General features: G+C 36.8%; 1 protein-coding gene and 1 pseudogene across 1 annotated transcript; one reads left to right on the forward strand and one right to left on the reverse strand.

The window, feature by feature from the left end:
- The first annotated feature begins 5131 nt into the window (after window positions 1-5131).
- Window positions 5132-13597, forward strand: LOC122660449 (annotated as a pseudogene).
- Window positions 13479-14668, reverse strand: LOC122660448 (ubiquitin-conjugating enzyme E2-23 kDa-like). Its single transcript, XM_043855756.1, has 3 exons — window positions 14561-14668; window positions 14277-14405; window positions 13479-13696 (listed from the first exon to the last, which is right to left on the reverse strand). Exons 1-3 carry the CDS (start codon window positions 14631-14633, stop codon window positions 13581-13583), a joined length of 318 nt encoding a protein of 105 aa, XP_043711691.1. The 5' UTR covers window positions 14634-14668; the 3' UTR covers window positions 13479-13580.
- Between the last annotated feature and the right edge of the window lie 305 nt (window positions 14669-14973).

Consider the following 14973-nt stretch of genomic DNA (forward strand, 5'->3'; position numbering starts at 1 on the left):
ATTTCACTATCTCTGAAATGTTACAAACCCTCTCTCACACTCTACGCCCTCTCTCAAAGAAAAAAGAACAATATATATGTATGGAAGCCCTAACCCCAAAAGTACACCAATGTCCTCAGCCCAAAAATGCCTAAAAACATGAGCCGGACCAAAACATAACACATGGGTCAAAAGGTATTCGTTTCGAAGATCTTGACGAGCCCCATCAGACTCCAGGCCTCTGGTGTAGACAATGGCCAATTTTCACATTTCGAGACCGTTTCGAGGTCGAAATTGCCCTCCAAAGATCTCAGCCACACTTTCTGGACCAAATCAGGCTTCACCAACAACACAATCTACCAAACATTTCTTTGATACTTGTTGAGAACGAATGCTCAAACATGAGTAAGAAACCAAACTACGACATACAACATGAGAAATTTTATGTAGTTTAACATGAATGCTTATATCCATTTGAGATAACCACAGAATTTCTCATTAAGCCAGAAAAAACGCTCGACATCATTCTCCACCTTACAATGTGATCTTCTTTGCTTGTGTCTATCATTTTCCCTTGAAGTATAATATATAGAAAAACCTGAAATTCTAATCTCCACAAAATTACACCTAACAAAAGAAAAGAGGAAGCTGGGTGATGTGTAAACTCTTTTAAGTGTTGCATAGACAGGGGCACTTCATATCTCAAATTTTAAAATCAAATCAATTCACATAAACTTCCATGTATCCACATTTTCCCTTGTCTTTTTTAGTTTTTTATTTTTCCTCAAATCAGTTTCCAAGTGCTCCCTTTTTTTTTTCTTCTTAAAAATCGCTTGGTTGAAACATGACATGCAAACAAAATTTCAGCTCCGCCTATTTGCCACATGGCAGAAAATAAGGCTGGGGATCTAATTGGGTACACACAAGTCCTTGGCAGCTGGCAACTTGATGACTTGAACAACATAATTAATGGATCTATAAGTCAAAGAAACTTAAGAAAATCTAATATGAGTTTGCTATGTTCTAACACACACACCACTTCGTAATTTATGCTATATATCACTCTACATATAACTCAGCAAACCTGGTAAACTTTCACTTAGGCTTTGTTTGTTTCGGTGCTGGAACATTTTACTTGAAAATTTTCACTTTGGCTCCGTTTGGCTGCAAGGAAAATGAAAGGGAAGGAAAAGGAAAATTTTCAAACCTAAAAAAGAAACTTTTGTAATTATTATCCCATGTGATTGCATGTATAAACTACTTATATTTCTTACCATATTAAGTAATGATACATTTTACATGTTATTTATTTTACATTTTAAACTAAAGGTAAATGGATGCAAAGTAAAGTAAAATTTAATAACCAAATATGGAATGATTTGAAGTTAGTGATATTGTCACATGGGATAATGATTACAAAAATTTCTTTTTTCAGTATGAAAATTTCACTTCCCTTCCCTTTAATTCCCCTTGCAACCAAACGGTGCCTTAAAAAAAATTGGCATGTAAGGTTTTACATGTTGAAAAGTGTTTCAATTTTTGTTGTTTGATGTAAAAAAACATTGAAAAAATTTTCAACATATAAAATTTTACATTTACGAGGAAATTTTACAGGTCCAAATTTTACGCCGAAACAAACGGGGCCTTTTAATGGTAATTCATATGCTATATGTAAATTAATTTCCAGTTAAAAACTTAAAATAGACCATCTCTCTCTCTCTCTCACACACACACACAAATCCCTAAAACTTCATTAATTAGCAATAAATGTGATGATAAATTGATCAACATATGCAATTATAACAACTTCTTCAAAACATTTTATATGCATGGTAGAGAAAATACTTTCAATTTGCATTCAAGGATTACCCATGGACAAGTTCCTATCATGGTCTTCTAATTGGATGCAAAGCATAGTTACTGAATTCAACATTGGACTCACTAACAAAAAAACTTGGGGAGGATAAAAGTAAGACATGCGTTTGTTGAACATAATTCATGATAGAGACAAAAGTATGGCTCAATATATGTGAATGTATAAAATACTGCTACAATTATTTATAGAGATTTTTTTATTGACGCACTTCAAGGTATCAAATATTTTCTAAGCATATTTCTTTGTCATTGTAGTATGATAAATATTTTTTCCAATGAGGGTAATAGTGTCATTTCACATGTATACTCAAGAAATGTGCATGATAATGAAACCTTTAGATAATGACGTAATGATATGCCATTTTCAAATTATTTTTGAAAACCCTTTTATTCCCTTACCTAAAAGAACTTTTAAAAATAAGACAAAGGGCAATTAAAAAAAGGTATCAAGTTCTTTTTCGCTAAAGATCAACAATGAATTAATTATAAAGAAAACAAACTGAGCATACCCAGACAAATACAAAAAACACAAAGTAGGGACTTAGGTACCAGCCCTGCCAAAAAAAAAAAACAAAAATCCCTTCAGAAAAAGGGGAAAATAGCTCCCCACCACTACCCAAATTTGTATCTGGCTCTTCCTAGAACATCCTCAGACAGAAAAACATTAACAAAATCTAGAAACACAAACACAACTGGAGAGGAAGGCCCACTTCTAGCTGCCAATTTCGCTAAGTAATCCGCAATCGGATTTGTTTTCCTAAAACAATGTGAAACTTTCCATTGGATGGACTGAAGACCAAACCAATATTGTCGAACAAACCAAAGAATATTGCCCAACTAAAAAGCCTCTATAATTTATGTCGAGTCATAGACACGCTCTTATTTATATAATAGAAAAATCTTGTTGTAACCAAGATTGGTTAAAGTAAGATTATAACTTTTTTTTTTTTTTTTTTTTTGTCCCTTATCTTATTCCCATAGTTTATTTAATGTAATACTTAATGAAGGGGTAAAAAGGGATTTTCAAAAAAAATGAAAATCATTTAGATGTAGCGTTTAATACAGTTCATATGTAAAATTATAAAGTTACCCTCATTGAAAAAATTACATTAAATGTTTTTGACAATAAAACAAAAGGCATAATAGTAGGTTATAACTTGTAAGTTCACCATTTTGATAACAAGAAGTTATTCCAGACTTGAAAATAAGCATAAATGTTTAGGCATACAAGATAAATTTGGATTATTTAAGATGGATGAAAATTTTGGTAAAGAAATTGTAGGCATAAGTGTTATACTCGTTGGCGAGCATGTGTATGTAGATGGTGCATGTAGCATCAAGGGAAGGATTAGCTCATCAAAGAGTGCGAGTTGAGCCTTAGTGTCAGAAGTGCGGTGAAGGGAAAATTTAGGTCACATTCTGTTAGATTGCCTTTTTGCCAAGGCTGTTTGGTTTAGCAACAGCCATGTCTAAAATCTTTTTGGACAGCTAAGTGTTTTTTTTTATTTTTTTTTTTATGAAAGTGTAATCATACAAACCACACACCAATCCCAAAAGGTTAATCAACTAAGTTTTTCTTAACTGTATTTTTCAATGGTTCAAATGCATTAAAAGCTTTTGACGTTTTGAACAATTTTCCAGAGTCCTCATAATTCGCTACCCCCAAACTACAATATCCACAATATAAATAACTCCCACTCCTCTTGCCTTCGGAAACACAACAGCACAGACACAGAGAGAGAGAGAGAGAGAGGACAAAGGCAATTAAGATGGCAAAGTTAGCGGCCTATGCTGTTGTGTTCACATTGCTGTCCTTGTTGTTGCTCAACTCGGCTAACGCCGCAGAGCAACACATTGACCAGGCCTCCCATGCTACGGGCGAGGCTGTAGACAAGGCTCCCCAAGAAGGGCTGCGCAGTCTAAATTGGGAGTGGATCAGGTCAGTCATCGTCTTTCCTGCCCCCCATGACTTTGTCAGCTCTCAGTTCTGAGTCTGGATTTTCTATCCACCCCCCACATAGTGATCGAGGACCAACAAAGTGGAATCGTCATCTCATCCATCTGACATAGGAATCAGACGAGGTCAGATAGGTGGAGATTCTATTTCATTGGTCTCTCCAAATGGGGTGGGGGTGGTACCCCACGTGGATAGAAGATCCAGACTTGCTCAGCTCCCCTGGCCTCCCCCCCTCTCTTCTCCGTCCTAATAAATCTCTCAGTTATTTTATATGGTTCAGTAGTATTCCAATCATAACTTGAATTATATTTTGGTTTGTGTGTTCTTCAGAGGCATTTTAGAACGAAACAAGCCCGATGAGCCCACAAGCAACGTTGGAGGAAATCATCAATAGAAGTTGAAAGAGCATCACCACCTTAACATTTATAATTGGGTCTATTTAATTTTATTATTATTATTATTTGAAATAAAATTAAGGAATTCAGTTCCTTAATATGATGTTGGCAATTGCTAATTCATTGTTTTTCCACAAAAGATGTGATTTTAATTCATGTAATTATAAGTTAATATAATAAAATTTTCTTTCTTTCGACTTAAGCATTGTGTTTGTGTATTCACAAATAAGCATTTTTTTTCTTTTAATAATAATAATAATAAAAAATAAAACTGAGCATTTCTTGTATGGATTGAGCACCTTTACATCGAATTAAAATCTTCTACAGTATACACTGAGGTGATAATGTACATCCAACGGTACAACAGAGGTCATGTAAGTCACATGAGATCTACTGTGACGTCAGATGTTCACTACTACCCTGCAAGTACTAATGAGGATCCCGGTCGCCTTTGCACCACCATTGAACTTTTTAGAAGTGCAGAACAAAAAATAATCTTTCTCTCTCTCTTAATTAATGTGATTTGATTGAATGATTGAAATCCTAAAACAATTAATGAGTCTCATCATTAGCTCCCATACCCCGTACCTACAAAAGTCTCAGGTATCTTTCTTGAGTTCAATTGAAGGATCAGATATCGTGGCTGAAGAGATTCTCTTTTAAATATAGGTAAAAAATCTTGATTAATCGATTCAAGTAGACTTAATGGTGGGGATTTGAATAAATATGGCAATTCGATTCAAAAGATTACAGCTTAACTCATACGAAAATTAGACATTGTGTGTTTTTCCATAATGGGTTTTTTATTTTCTTTAATCGGTTGCCGATCGACTACTTATTTAGTTATTTCATCAAAAGGAACTGTAAGTGGAACCCCAAATCTCCGAAATTTAAAATCACGATTCATTGAAGTCAATTGGATTAGGGGCAGAATTTTTCCAAGTCTGTGATCCGTTTAACAGAGCGAGGCTAGGAGCTGAACCTTTCGAGCTCCATAACCCTAGAAAAAATGGCGAAGTTCTTGTTCTTCATATCTTTAGTTTCATTGCTCCCATTACTTGGCAGCTCTTTCTCTTTTGAAAACCCCACGGAACGACGTATTCTCGTACTTTTGGATGACTTCGCAATCAAATCCTCGCATTCGATTTTCTTCAAGACTCTGCAAACTCGAGGATTTGAACTTGATTTCAAGCTTGCAGACGATCCCAAGCTTACCTTACAGCGATACGGACAGTACTTATATGATGGATTAATTCTATTTTCTCCGACGATCGAGCGTGAGTTTTACAGATTACAGTTATCTCACCATTAATAAAAGTTATTAGTTTTAGATTTTTCTTGGCTTACTACAGACATAGCACTCTATTCGATGCGAGTACGGAGTCATTCAATGGGGCGACAGATATGATTTTTCTAATCTGGTTTATTTTATGTAATCTCCATCGAACAACTTCAGGTTTCGGGGGATCTTTGGATTTGGCTGCTGTACTGGATTTCGTTGATTCGGGCCATGACTTGATCGTTGCTGCCGATGCTTCTGCTTCCCATTTGATTCGGGACATTGCCACTGAATGTGGGGTTGAGTTTGACGAGGTTAGTGTGGGTTGATCCTGTCTCCGAACATGGGACCTCCGTCTACCAATCACTTCTCTTAATACCATTTTAGTAGTTGCTTTTCATCTTCAATCGTATGTTTCACCATTGTTTTCTTTTCTCTCCCGGTCCGGGATCCTACAGCTGTTGTTATTGACCACACCAGCTATGCTGTCTCAGAAACTGAAGGAGATCATACTTTGATTGCCAGTGATGATTTCATTCAATCTGATGTTATTCTGGGCAGAAAAATTATAGAGGTAAGTTAATATAAATTCTTAGATGAAGACATTAAGACTGATTTGAAGAAGGTTCTTACTAATCTTGAGGGTTTTGCTTTCTGTTTATAATTATGCATGCTGGAAGCTTTTGCATCCATTGCAGCTCACAGACTACACTGAGTGTACGTTTGTGCAGCTTCAGTTCTATTGAATTTTTTTCTGTAAATGGAAAGGAACTGTAACGGATGTGCACTCCTGCGAAGAAAATACAGGCTGATTGTAAATCAGCTCCGCAGGCTAGTTGTAAATCAGGGTGATTGTAATTTGTTCATTATTTAATTTGATAAAGCATTGAAATTAGTTTTACCGCAAATGCATTTTCTCTTCTTTCTGCTTTTTAAGAACCTGATGCAGCATTGTTACCAGATTAAATACATCCATTGGACCACATGTCTGGTGATTAAAAAAAATGCACTTTTACATTTGCAAAAGTTGCAAAAATCAGGTGTAAATTTGTTTGAACTTCCAGTAATCAAATTCTATTAGCAAGCAACCTTTTCCTCCTACAAACTTAGGATAATTTAATTTATTCTTTTTTATCTTCACAGCCATGATAATCAATTATCTTTTTTTTCTTTCCTGATTGGTTTTTGGATAATATGTTGCAGACCCCTGTTCTTTTTCAAGGAGTTGGCCAGACATTAAATCCTGCCAATAACCTGGTAAATACTGTAGTGACTTTGTGATTGAAATGTTTCTTCGTTTATGAAGTGTGTTGTGAGTCTGGTGTGCCTACTAATGCTTATGCATTTTAGGCCTATTACTTCTCATTGCCTGCATGAAATGTGTCCCTGTCATGATCCCTTCCATATTTGGAGGTATTAAAAGTTCTATCAGCTTCACCATCAGCGTATTCTGCTAATCCAAAGAGCAAGTTGTCAACTCCTCCATCACTTACAGGATCTGCAATCTCTTTAGTTTCAGTTGTGCAGGTAATTTAACTGTTGCTGTATATCTGTTGGTATGCACTTGTGCATGTTTCAGTATGTATCCCAAATCACTAGTCGTACAAAGAAAGAAAGATGGCGAAAGTTGGGAAGGAGAACCAAAACTATATAAGTTATTTCATTCCGATGGCTTCCACTATTAATTAAAGAATCTTCTAATCTTTGACCGAACTTGGGAATTTGAAGAATATGGTGTCCGCAAATATCCAAATCTCAAAATTTATCATGTCTTGAGGCTGCCTAAAAATTAGTTTTACATGCACGCTATCCAAACCCTCATTTTAGCTATAAGCTCATGCCATGTATATTGGTTACTTTTTCTGCTTCAATATTCTTTGTTGGTGTTGTACTGATGCAATAAAATTTCCTTTCAATTTGACTAGTATGCATTAGCCACCCCACACCTAAGAGTGAGAGCCACATCTCCATTTCATCCATGTTACTTTGATTCCATGGGTTTTATTCTTTTATGTCACCGTCCCTATGAGTGACTTAATTGAAACAGCAAAGTGTCTGTGTTGGGGTATCTCTTGGTGATCAACATTAATTGTTCCCTGTTTTCTTCGCCTCTGCTGTATTTTGAAAACTGTACCTCATTATTTTCCCTAGGGAAGCATATTTATGATGTTTCAAATCTAAAAGCTTTCCGCACTCAGCTGTTCATTTGTACCCCAGCAACCCAAATGCCTTCAATCAATAACACGTATTTGAATAACCGTGCCAGCAACAAGACAATGGTCTACCAGTTGTTCTGGACTAGTTACTGTTCCCAAAAATTGTCCTTAATCTTGGTGCTGACTTACTGTATCTGCATTTGATTTCTTTCTTTCCCGAAATCCACAGTATTACTCCTTTGGAAAAGTTATTCGTTCTCCTCTGAGCTCTCCTTTAGCTATCAAAGTTATAGCTTTGATCATTTATCTCCATGCCATGAAACCAGACTATTTTAGCTACTATGCATGTTTCATGTCTTAATTATTTTCAACAGTTCCTCTAGTGAATCTTTATAGTATGTGCCAAGGATTTGGTGGCTTTATTGTGTACTTTGTTTCAAGTCTTTTTTTTGGACTCCGGGCATTATTTGCCAATGTTCTCATTAATGCTTACAAATTTTTTTCCATTTCCACCCCCAAATTTTCTTATAATTGTGCACTTTATAGGCTCTTGTGATAGTTTTAATGTGCTTGCTGGTTAGCTGAGAGTGATGTTATGAATTCTGGTAGTTGGAGAATTTGTACAACAAAGGTTTTGTATTATCTTTTGCAAAGGAGTTTTCTCAGATAAATAAATGAAGGGAGAAGCTATTTAATTCTTATGTATTAAGTAGATAGGTTGCATAAATTTCTGCTAGCTGTTGTATTATAGACTGTTTGAGGGAGGAGGAATGCCTGTCTGTTCCGAGACTGTTTTATCCCTATTGGTACGTCACTGACAACTTATCTTTGAAGTATCCAGAAGATGTCCAAAAGACTGGTGTTTAAGAAATAAATTAATCCATATTATTAATACATGTAGATCCCAGTGGTTGGTTGTTGATGCTTCAACCAGCTTGTGTCAACATGTCTTCTGACCGATTGAATGGATCATTGACAAGTCAACGGTTTGAAGGGAACCCCCCCCCCCCCCCAAAAAAAAAAAAAAGATTACAGGTGACCAATCACTTAGTGACCAGATGATGGGTCAACTGGCTCAACCAGTCAGCTGGGCCAGTCTTCAGGATACTGGTTATGGGTGATATTCAGAGGAATAACAATGGGGCTCATTATAAAAATCTTAAGAGTCTTTTTAGCTTGATTTTGGGTCATTATTTCTTTTTGTCCCCTCCACCTGGACATCTTTTTTGATCAACTATGACAGATGCCCATAGAAGAGGCTGGGGCCTATGATGGTGCGGCTTTTTCAGGACTAGCTCACCTGTGGTTGTTCTGGCTTTTTGGGACCTGTTGGGGGCGTAGACTTGCCAATGGTTGGTGTCATAGGGGAATGAGTGGTCTTTGAGGTTCTCAGACATGGTGAAATCAGCCTACATTATTCCCAATCGCCTTACCAAATTCAGAATGGTAGACAATTTGTGTGATTGAATCATGCAGGAGCTGCCTGCACACTGAAAATTTACCCTTTATTTTTGGTTTGACCACCTACCACTTAGTCATGATTGAATGGTAGACAATTTGTGTGATTGAATCATGCAGGAGCTGCCTGCACACTGAAAATTTACCCTTTATTTTTGGTTTGACCACCTACCCCTTAGTCATGATGCTGCCCTTGTGCTTTATATTACTCTTATATAATGAATAAATCTTATTATCTATAAAGAGGAAGTCTTCTGTATGGTGGTAGTGGGTAGTGGGGATTTAACATTTGCATGATGATACCTATGTGAGCTTTCACCTTGAATGGCTATTACTAGAGATACCTTATGTGTCTGTGTTGTTGTGGGGGGGGGGGGGGGGGAAGGGTGACAGAATTATTGATGTACCTTCATTGTTAATTAATATGGCTTCGTCTATCATTATTTGCCAAACATTAATTGATTTGATATCTCTGTATCATTGTAGGCAAGAAATAATGCCTGTGTATTGATCTCTGGGTCCTTATCCCTCTTCAGCAATCGGTATGTAGTACCTTCTAGTTGTTCTGGATTTGCTTTTAAAGTATACTAAATTACTAATATCTTCTGATAATGCATACTTTTGTGATTTAGATTTCTTAGATCAGGTGTTCAGGAGGCTGGAAGTTCAATCAAGTGAGTGAGTTGATTTATTTACTTATTTTTAATTTTTTTTATGGTCTTTATCTTGTTTATTGGTCTACGGGGCCTCTGTTATATTACTTTTGCTTTGGACTTTTCATCTTTGAAAAATATTAATGTCCAGAGCAATGTATAGTTGTATACTGTGGTGGTCTGCTAAATCAGTATTCCACAATCGGATGCCATTATATGCTACTATAGTTAGTTTCTTATGACTTAGACATGGACATGGACAAGTACTGGTGTTTTATATGATTATTAGATATTGCATTGCCCGTCTTGACAAAACATGTCTGATTATTGTTGCAGTAGCATAAAAATTAAGTGTAGTTTTATAATATGAAAAAAAAAAAATATATATATATATATATTAAAAAATGTCCAAGTATAAATTTCCATTATCCTAGCTACCTAGGGCATGTGTTAACTTTCCATTTATCTTACTTCTAAATAATGATTATTACTTGATTGGATTATTCATTTGAGTGATATGCTGGTTTATGCAATGTTGCCTCATAATTATTACATGTTTGGTAGCCAATTTTGGCCCTTTGTTGGATTATTCATTAGCCTATGTCCCACCATTATGTTATACATAGACCCACATATGCCCTGTTTGTGTCTAATTAGGTATCCTGGTTTAGGCAGTTTTTGATGGGATCTGAGAAGCCATACTCCTTTGATGCTACACCCCGCCCCTCCACCCCCCCAAAAAAAAAAAAAAGAGAAAAAATCATTGATTGATCTTTTGATGGACTGTGGTGTATGTTTTGGTCCATGTGTTAGTGGAAATACCCCAAGGAGTGGAAATTTATTCTGAAAATATTGTTAAGACTCTTTATTGGTCCCCCCCCCCCCCCCCCCCCCAAAAAAAAAAGAAAAAGAAAAAAAAGAGAGGATAAAAGGCAAGAGAAACTGCAGGAGATGTGCATGGATATTTTAGCAAATAAAACTTGTATGTGGGTGCCAAGGCCTCAGATGAGGAGCTGGAAATGGTTATTCAATACTATCTTTTTAGCCTGGCAATTTCAATTGACTGAGGGTCATAATGAGGACTGCCTCAACCCGAGCTTCAAAATATTCAGCCATCACATGGAAAATTTACTTTTAGTCAGAGAAATCACAACTAAGGATATGGTCCTTTACCATTAAAGTAAAAATTCGTGATGGTTAGGAAGATGATTTATGTGAAAGCAACGAGCTCTTTCCCTATAAAGGTCCTGATGGTAGAAGGATGATTGAAAATACAAGATGACAATTGACAATCTTGGTTTGGAAGTTGGAATTAGGTTCTTCCGCTTTTGTTGTGACCTTGTGGGAATTACCTGTGGAGCTTCTTGCTCTTCCGAGTTGACATCACTAGCAAAGGTGTTCATGCCTTGGTTGTTAAAGTTGCTCCCTGCCACTTCGAATGAAAAAATGGACAAGTCTACTAAGGAAGGTCAAGAGTATCCAGAGAGCAATGAGTATGGATGGGAAGGAAGACCACAGGTGTTCATGCATAGTCTGGGTCTTGTGCCAAGTATGACCTCAGATAGAGCCTATTGGAGGGCAGGGATCCATGTTGTCGACCCCATTTAGCTGAGATTTTCCTGAAGTAGTAACACCACTTGGTGGTGATTCCAGTCAAACCTTATTGTGGTGATTCAGTAGGTTGGGTATGGTGGTGTCCCCTATATGCGATCTTGTTGTGATTGATCTCACTGGCTTTACTGGTTCAATATTACTTATATTCTTTGAACTCTCTGTCTTGTATCTTAGCTGTTCTTTTTGCAATGAAATCTTTGTTACTTATCACAAAAAAAAAAGTTGAACAGACTGAAGTGGGATTATTCAGCAATAACTTAATTTAATAACCACTTGTTTTGGAATTTATTGCGATATTTTATGACATTTTTTTTTATTAATCTTAAACAACACTTTACATAGAATCTAGGTTTTGGTTTTCTGGATAAATTAGTTTGTAACTGCAGGACAGTGAGATAAGTTTTGAGTATCCAACCAGAATTTGTGCATCTGCCATCTTAGATGTTTGTGAAACAAATATCCTGTTAATGGCTGGACACTCATGGAAAATCTACTTTGTGATAACAGATTTGTGAAATCTGGGAATGAGCTGTTTGTTACTGAACTCAGTAAATGGATCTTCCATGAAAGGGGTCATCTCAAGGTGAGTCATTTCAGTAAATTCTCTTGTTCTTGCTCTCCACTTTAATCAAACCGATCTATCAAATTCACTGGATGGTAGCGAACATATTGTAGATAAATAAGAAAGGCCACCTTTTTTTTTTTATTTCTCATTTCCAACACTTAAAAAAATTGGTTACTATGGTTAAATATTTATTTGCAAGAATATACTTTGCATCATCATCTTGCAGTGCATCTCAGTAAGTCACCTTTCTATTTTGTAGGCAGTGAATGTTAGGCACCACAAAGTTGGGGAACAGATGAACCAGCAATCTACAGGATCAGTGATGACCTGGTAATTGGCTACCACCCTTTTCCATGCCATGCCATGGCATGCCAAGCATCATCGGTTGAAAATAAAACAACCCCACCCCACAAATAGGGTAAAAGCTTTTGGTTGCCTCTTACGTGCTTCTCTATTTCTGGTTGAAGGAGTACTCTGTGGAGGTCTATGAGTGGTCTGGATCCAGCTGGGAACCATATACGGCCGATGATGTCCAAGTGCAATTCTACATGATGAGCCCCTATGTGTTGAAAACTTTATCAACTGATGGGAAGGTACTCATTTTGATCTCCAAGTTGCAGTTACGTGTGAGCTTACGCTTTCAATGAAAATTGAAAACTAAGCTTGCGTGCGCTTTCAGTGAAAACTAGCTCTACATGTGGACCTGTTTTGTTGCAGGGTCGCTATTTTACTTCATTCAAGGTACCAGATGTTTATGGAGTTTTCCAATTCAAGGTTGAATACCAGAGGCTTGGATATACAAGCTTGTCTCTTTCGAAGCAGGTATGGATATACTTTTTATGTAATATGTTTTTGTATGTTCTGTATATATAATCCTATGCTGCTAACCTAACAACTTGAGCCCTAGATTGCTCCTAGTCTGCTCTTGTGATAACGCCAGATGCCACTGCTGCTCATTTTCAGACTGTTTTTCCCTATTAATAGAAATCCAAATCGTGGTCTGTCCCCTCCCCACCCCCCCCCCCCCCGGTGTTTATTTCTGTGTTTGTCTTTTCTACTGGAAAGCACACCTACCAGTATTCTTTGAGGAAAAACCACAGAGAAACTTTTGCCTCTTTGTTATTTAATAAGTCTCCATGTTCTTTTATTGAGTCGCTATCCATATATATATATAACTCATGTGACGTTGGCAAGAATCCTGGTTTGTGGCCAGTACCATGTCATTTTAATTTAGAAATAATTTATAACACATTAGTCAAAAAAAAAAATTTCTTGTTTGTACTTCAAACATTTGGAATTCTTGCATTGCAGACACAACGAGTATGAAAGATTTATAACGACAGCTTTTCCTTATTATGGAGCTTCATTTTCATCAGTAAGATCTCTTTCCATCCTCCATGAGATGATCAGCTTCTCAAGTTTTCTTAAATAGCATTTCCTCTGACATTACTTGGGTTTGGTTGTAGATGGCAGGCTTCTTCATCTTCACCATGGTCTACCTGTACAACAAATAGCTCCAAGGCCATTTACATTCAAGTGAACTTTCTGTTGATAATGCAGAAATTCTTAAATTACAAAGAAGTTTTGACTAAGCAGGGTAATCATACAATTGTTCACAAATTTTATTTACAAAGTAGTTAATAGTCTAATCAAATGCCTTCAACATTCATTTCATCGTCACTGCTCATGTTGACATCTTCATCATCACTTGCTTCTTCTTGCTGACCTTGGATGTCATCTGCCTTAGCATACCACTCACAGTGCTCTGTTATATTCACAAGTGAGAAATAGTACATCAGAGTACTGACCCAAGAAGATCGATTGTCTCATGCATGCAAAATTGGCTTCATTAATTTTGATCAACATTGATGTGCCTAGCAGCTAGAAGTAGGAAGATGAAAAGGTTATTTTATGAACAACATTGTAGACCTTCTATTCTCTTAGATTAATGCATTTTCTCTTTCCACCCAAAAAAACAAAAAAAAAAAAGTGCCTAGCGGCTGTAAAATCTACTGGCAACATATATAGGTTGTGCAGTTGTGGTTGATGAAACCAAACCTTAATACTATTAGTAGTTGTGCAACAGGTACTGAACCAAAACTTATTGGATTAATATGTGACTGAATGGCAGTTTGAAGAAACATCACATAGGCTAAAGTCCTACGAAAATAATGGTGATGGGTAGAGCATTGGTCTTTGGAACTTCCAATTTCTCGGATGGTTCAGGGCATAGTAGATTGGATGGTCAGGTGCATGCAGCTCAGAAATCCGTTTACACAATCTTTCTCATGAGGGACTACAATGGCTTATAGAATGGAGATAGTGTTGGGTAAGTCGAATTGTACCTTTTACTTTTCGCTCGTAACCTTCGCGGTCTCTTGTCATCATGGCTGCTGCTTCACCATTCAAAGGATCAGATGGATTTGGATAGAGCAATAGCTGAGGAAGAAACACCTCGAAAATGTTTACGAGATCTGTTTGGAAAGCAACGGTAGACATGGTGGAGTTAGAGCAGTTATAGTCCAATAACTAACACAAGCAAATGATTTATACTCCATATCCAAATTAGGCAATGAAAATTTTTACACAAGAGAGTAGTTTCTTTGGGGAGGAGGAGGAGAGTGGTTACCGAACATAGGGCTCCATGTTTGGTTGATAACGTCAAGACAGACTGACCCGGATCTGTTTGACAAAGAAAACATTAAGAAAGCTAAATTATTATTATGTCTCAAGGGGTGAGTGAGTGACTGAGGGGTTCAGCGACCATTTACATGCCTCTCGTCAATGTTGGGGTGGTAGAACTGACCACTTACCCATTGCCTTGGAAAATGTGTCCAGGCAGTGGGTAAGTGATCATTTCAGCTCCCATGTGAGGGATTGTAGGGGAATTGGAGGGCGTCAGAATTGTAGGAGATAAAAATTCAACCCATAATCATATCTACAGTACAAGTGTACACATATAAAAAGCCATCAATCATCAACCAACGAAAGACACAATATTGAATGGATCCATCACTAACCCAAACCAGAAAATAATTTAAG

Source organism: Telopea speciosissima, chromosome 4 (genome assembly GCF_018873765.1).
Source record: "Telopea speciosissima isolate NSW1024214 ecotype Mountain lineage chromosome 4, Tspe_v1, whole genome shotgun sequence".
NCBI classification, from domain to species: domain Eukaryota; kingdom Viridiplantae; phylum Streptophyta; class Magnoliopsida; order Proteales; family Proteaceae; genus Telopea; species Telopea speciosissima.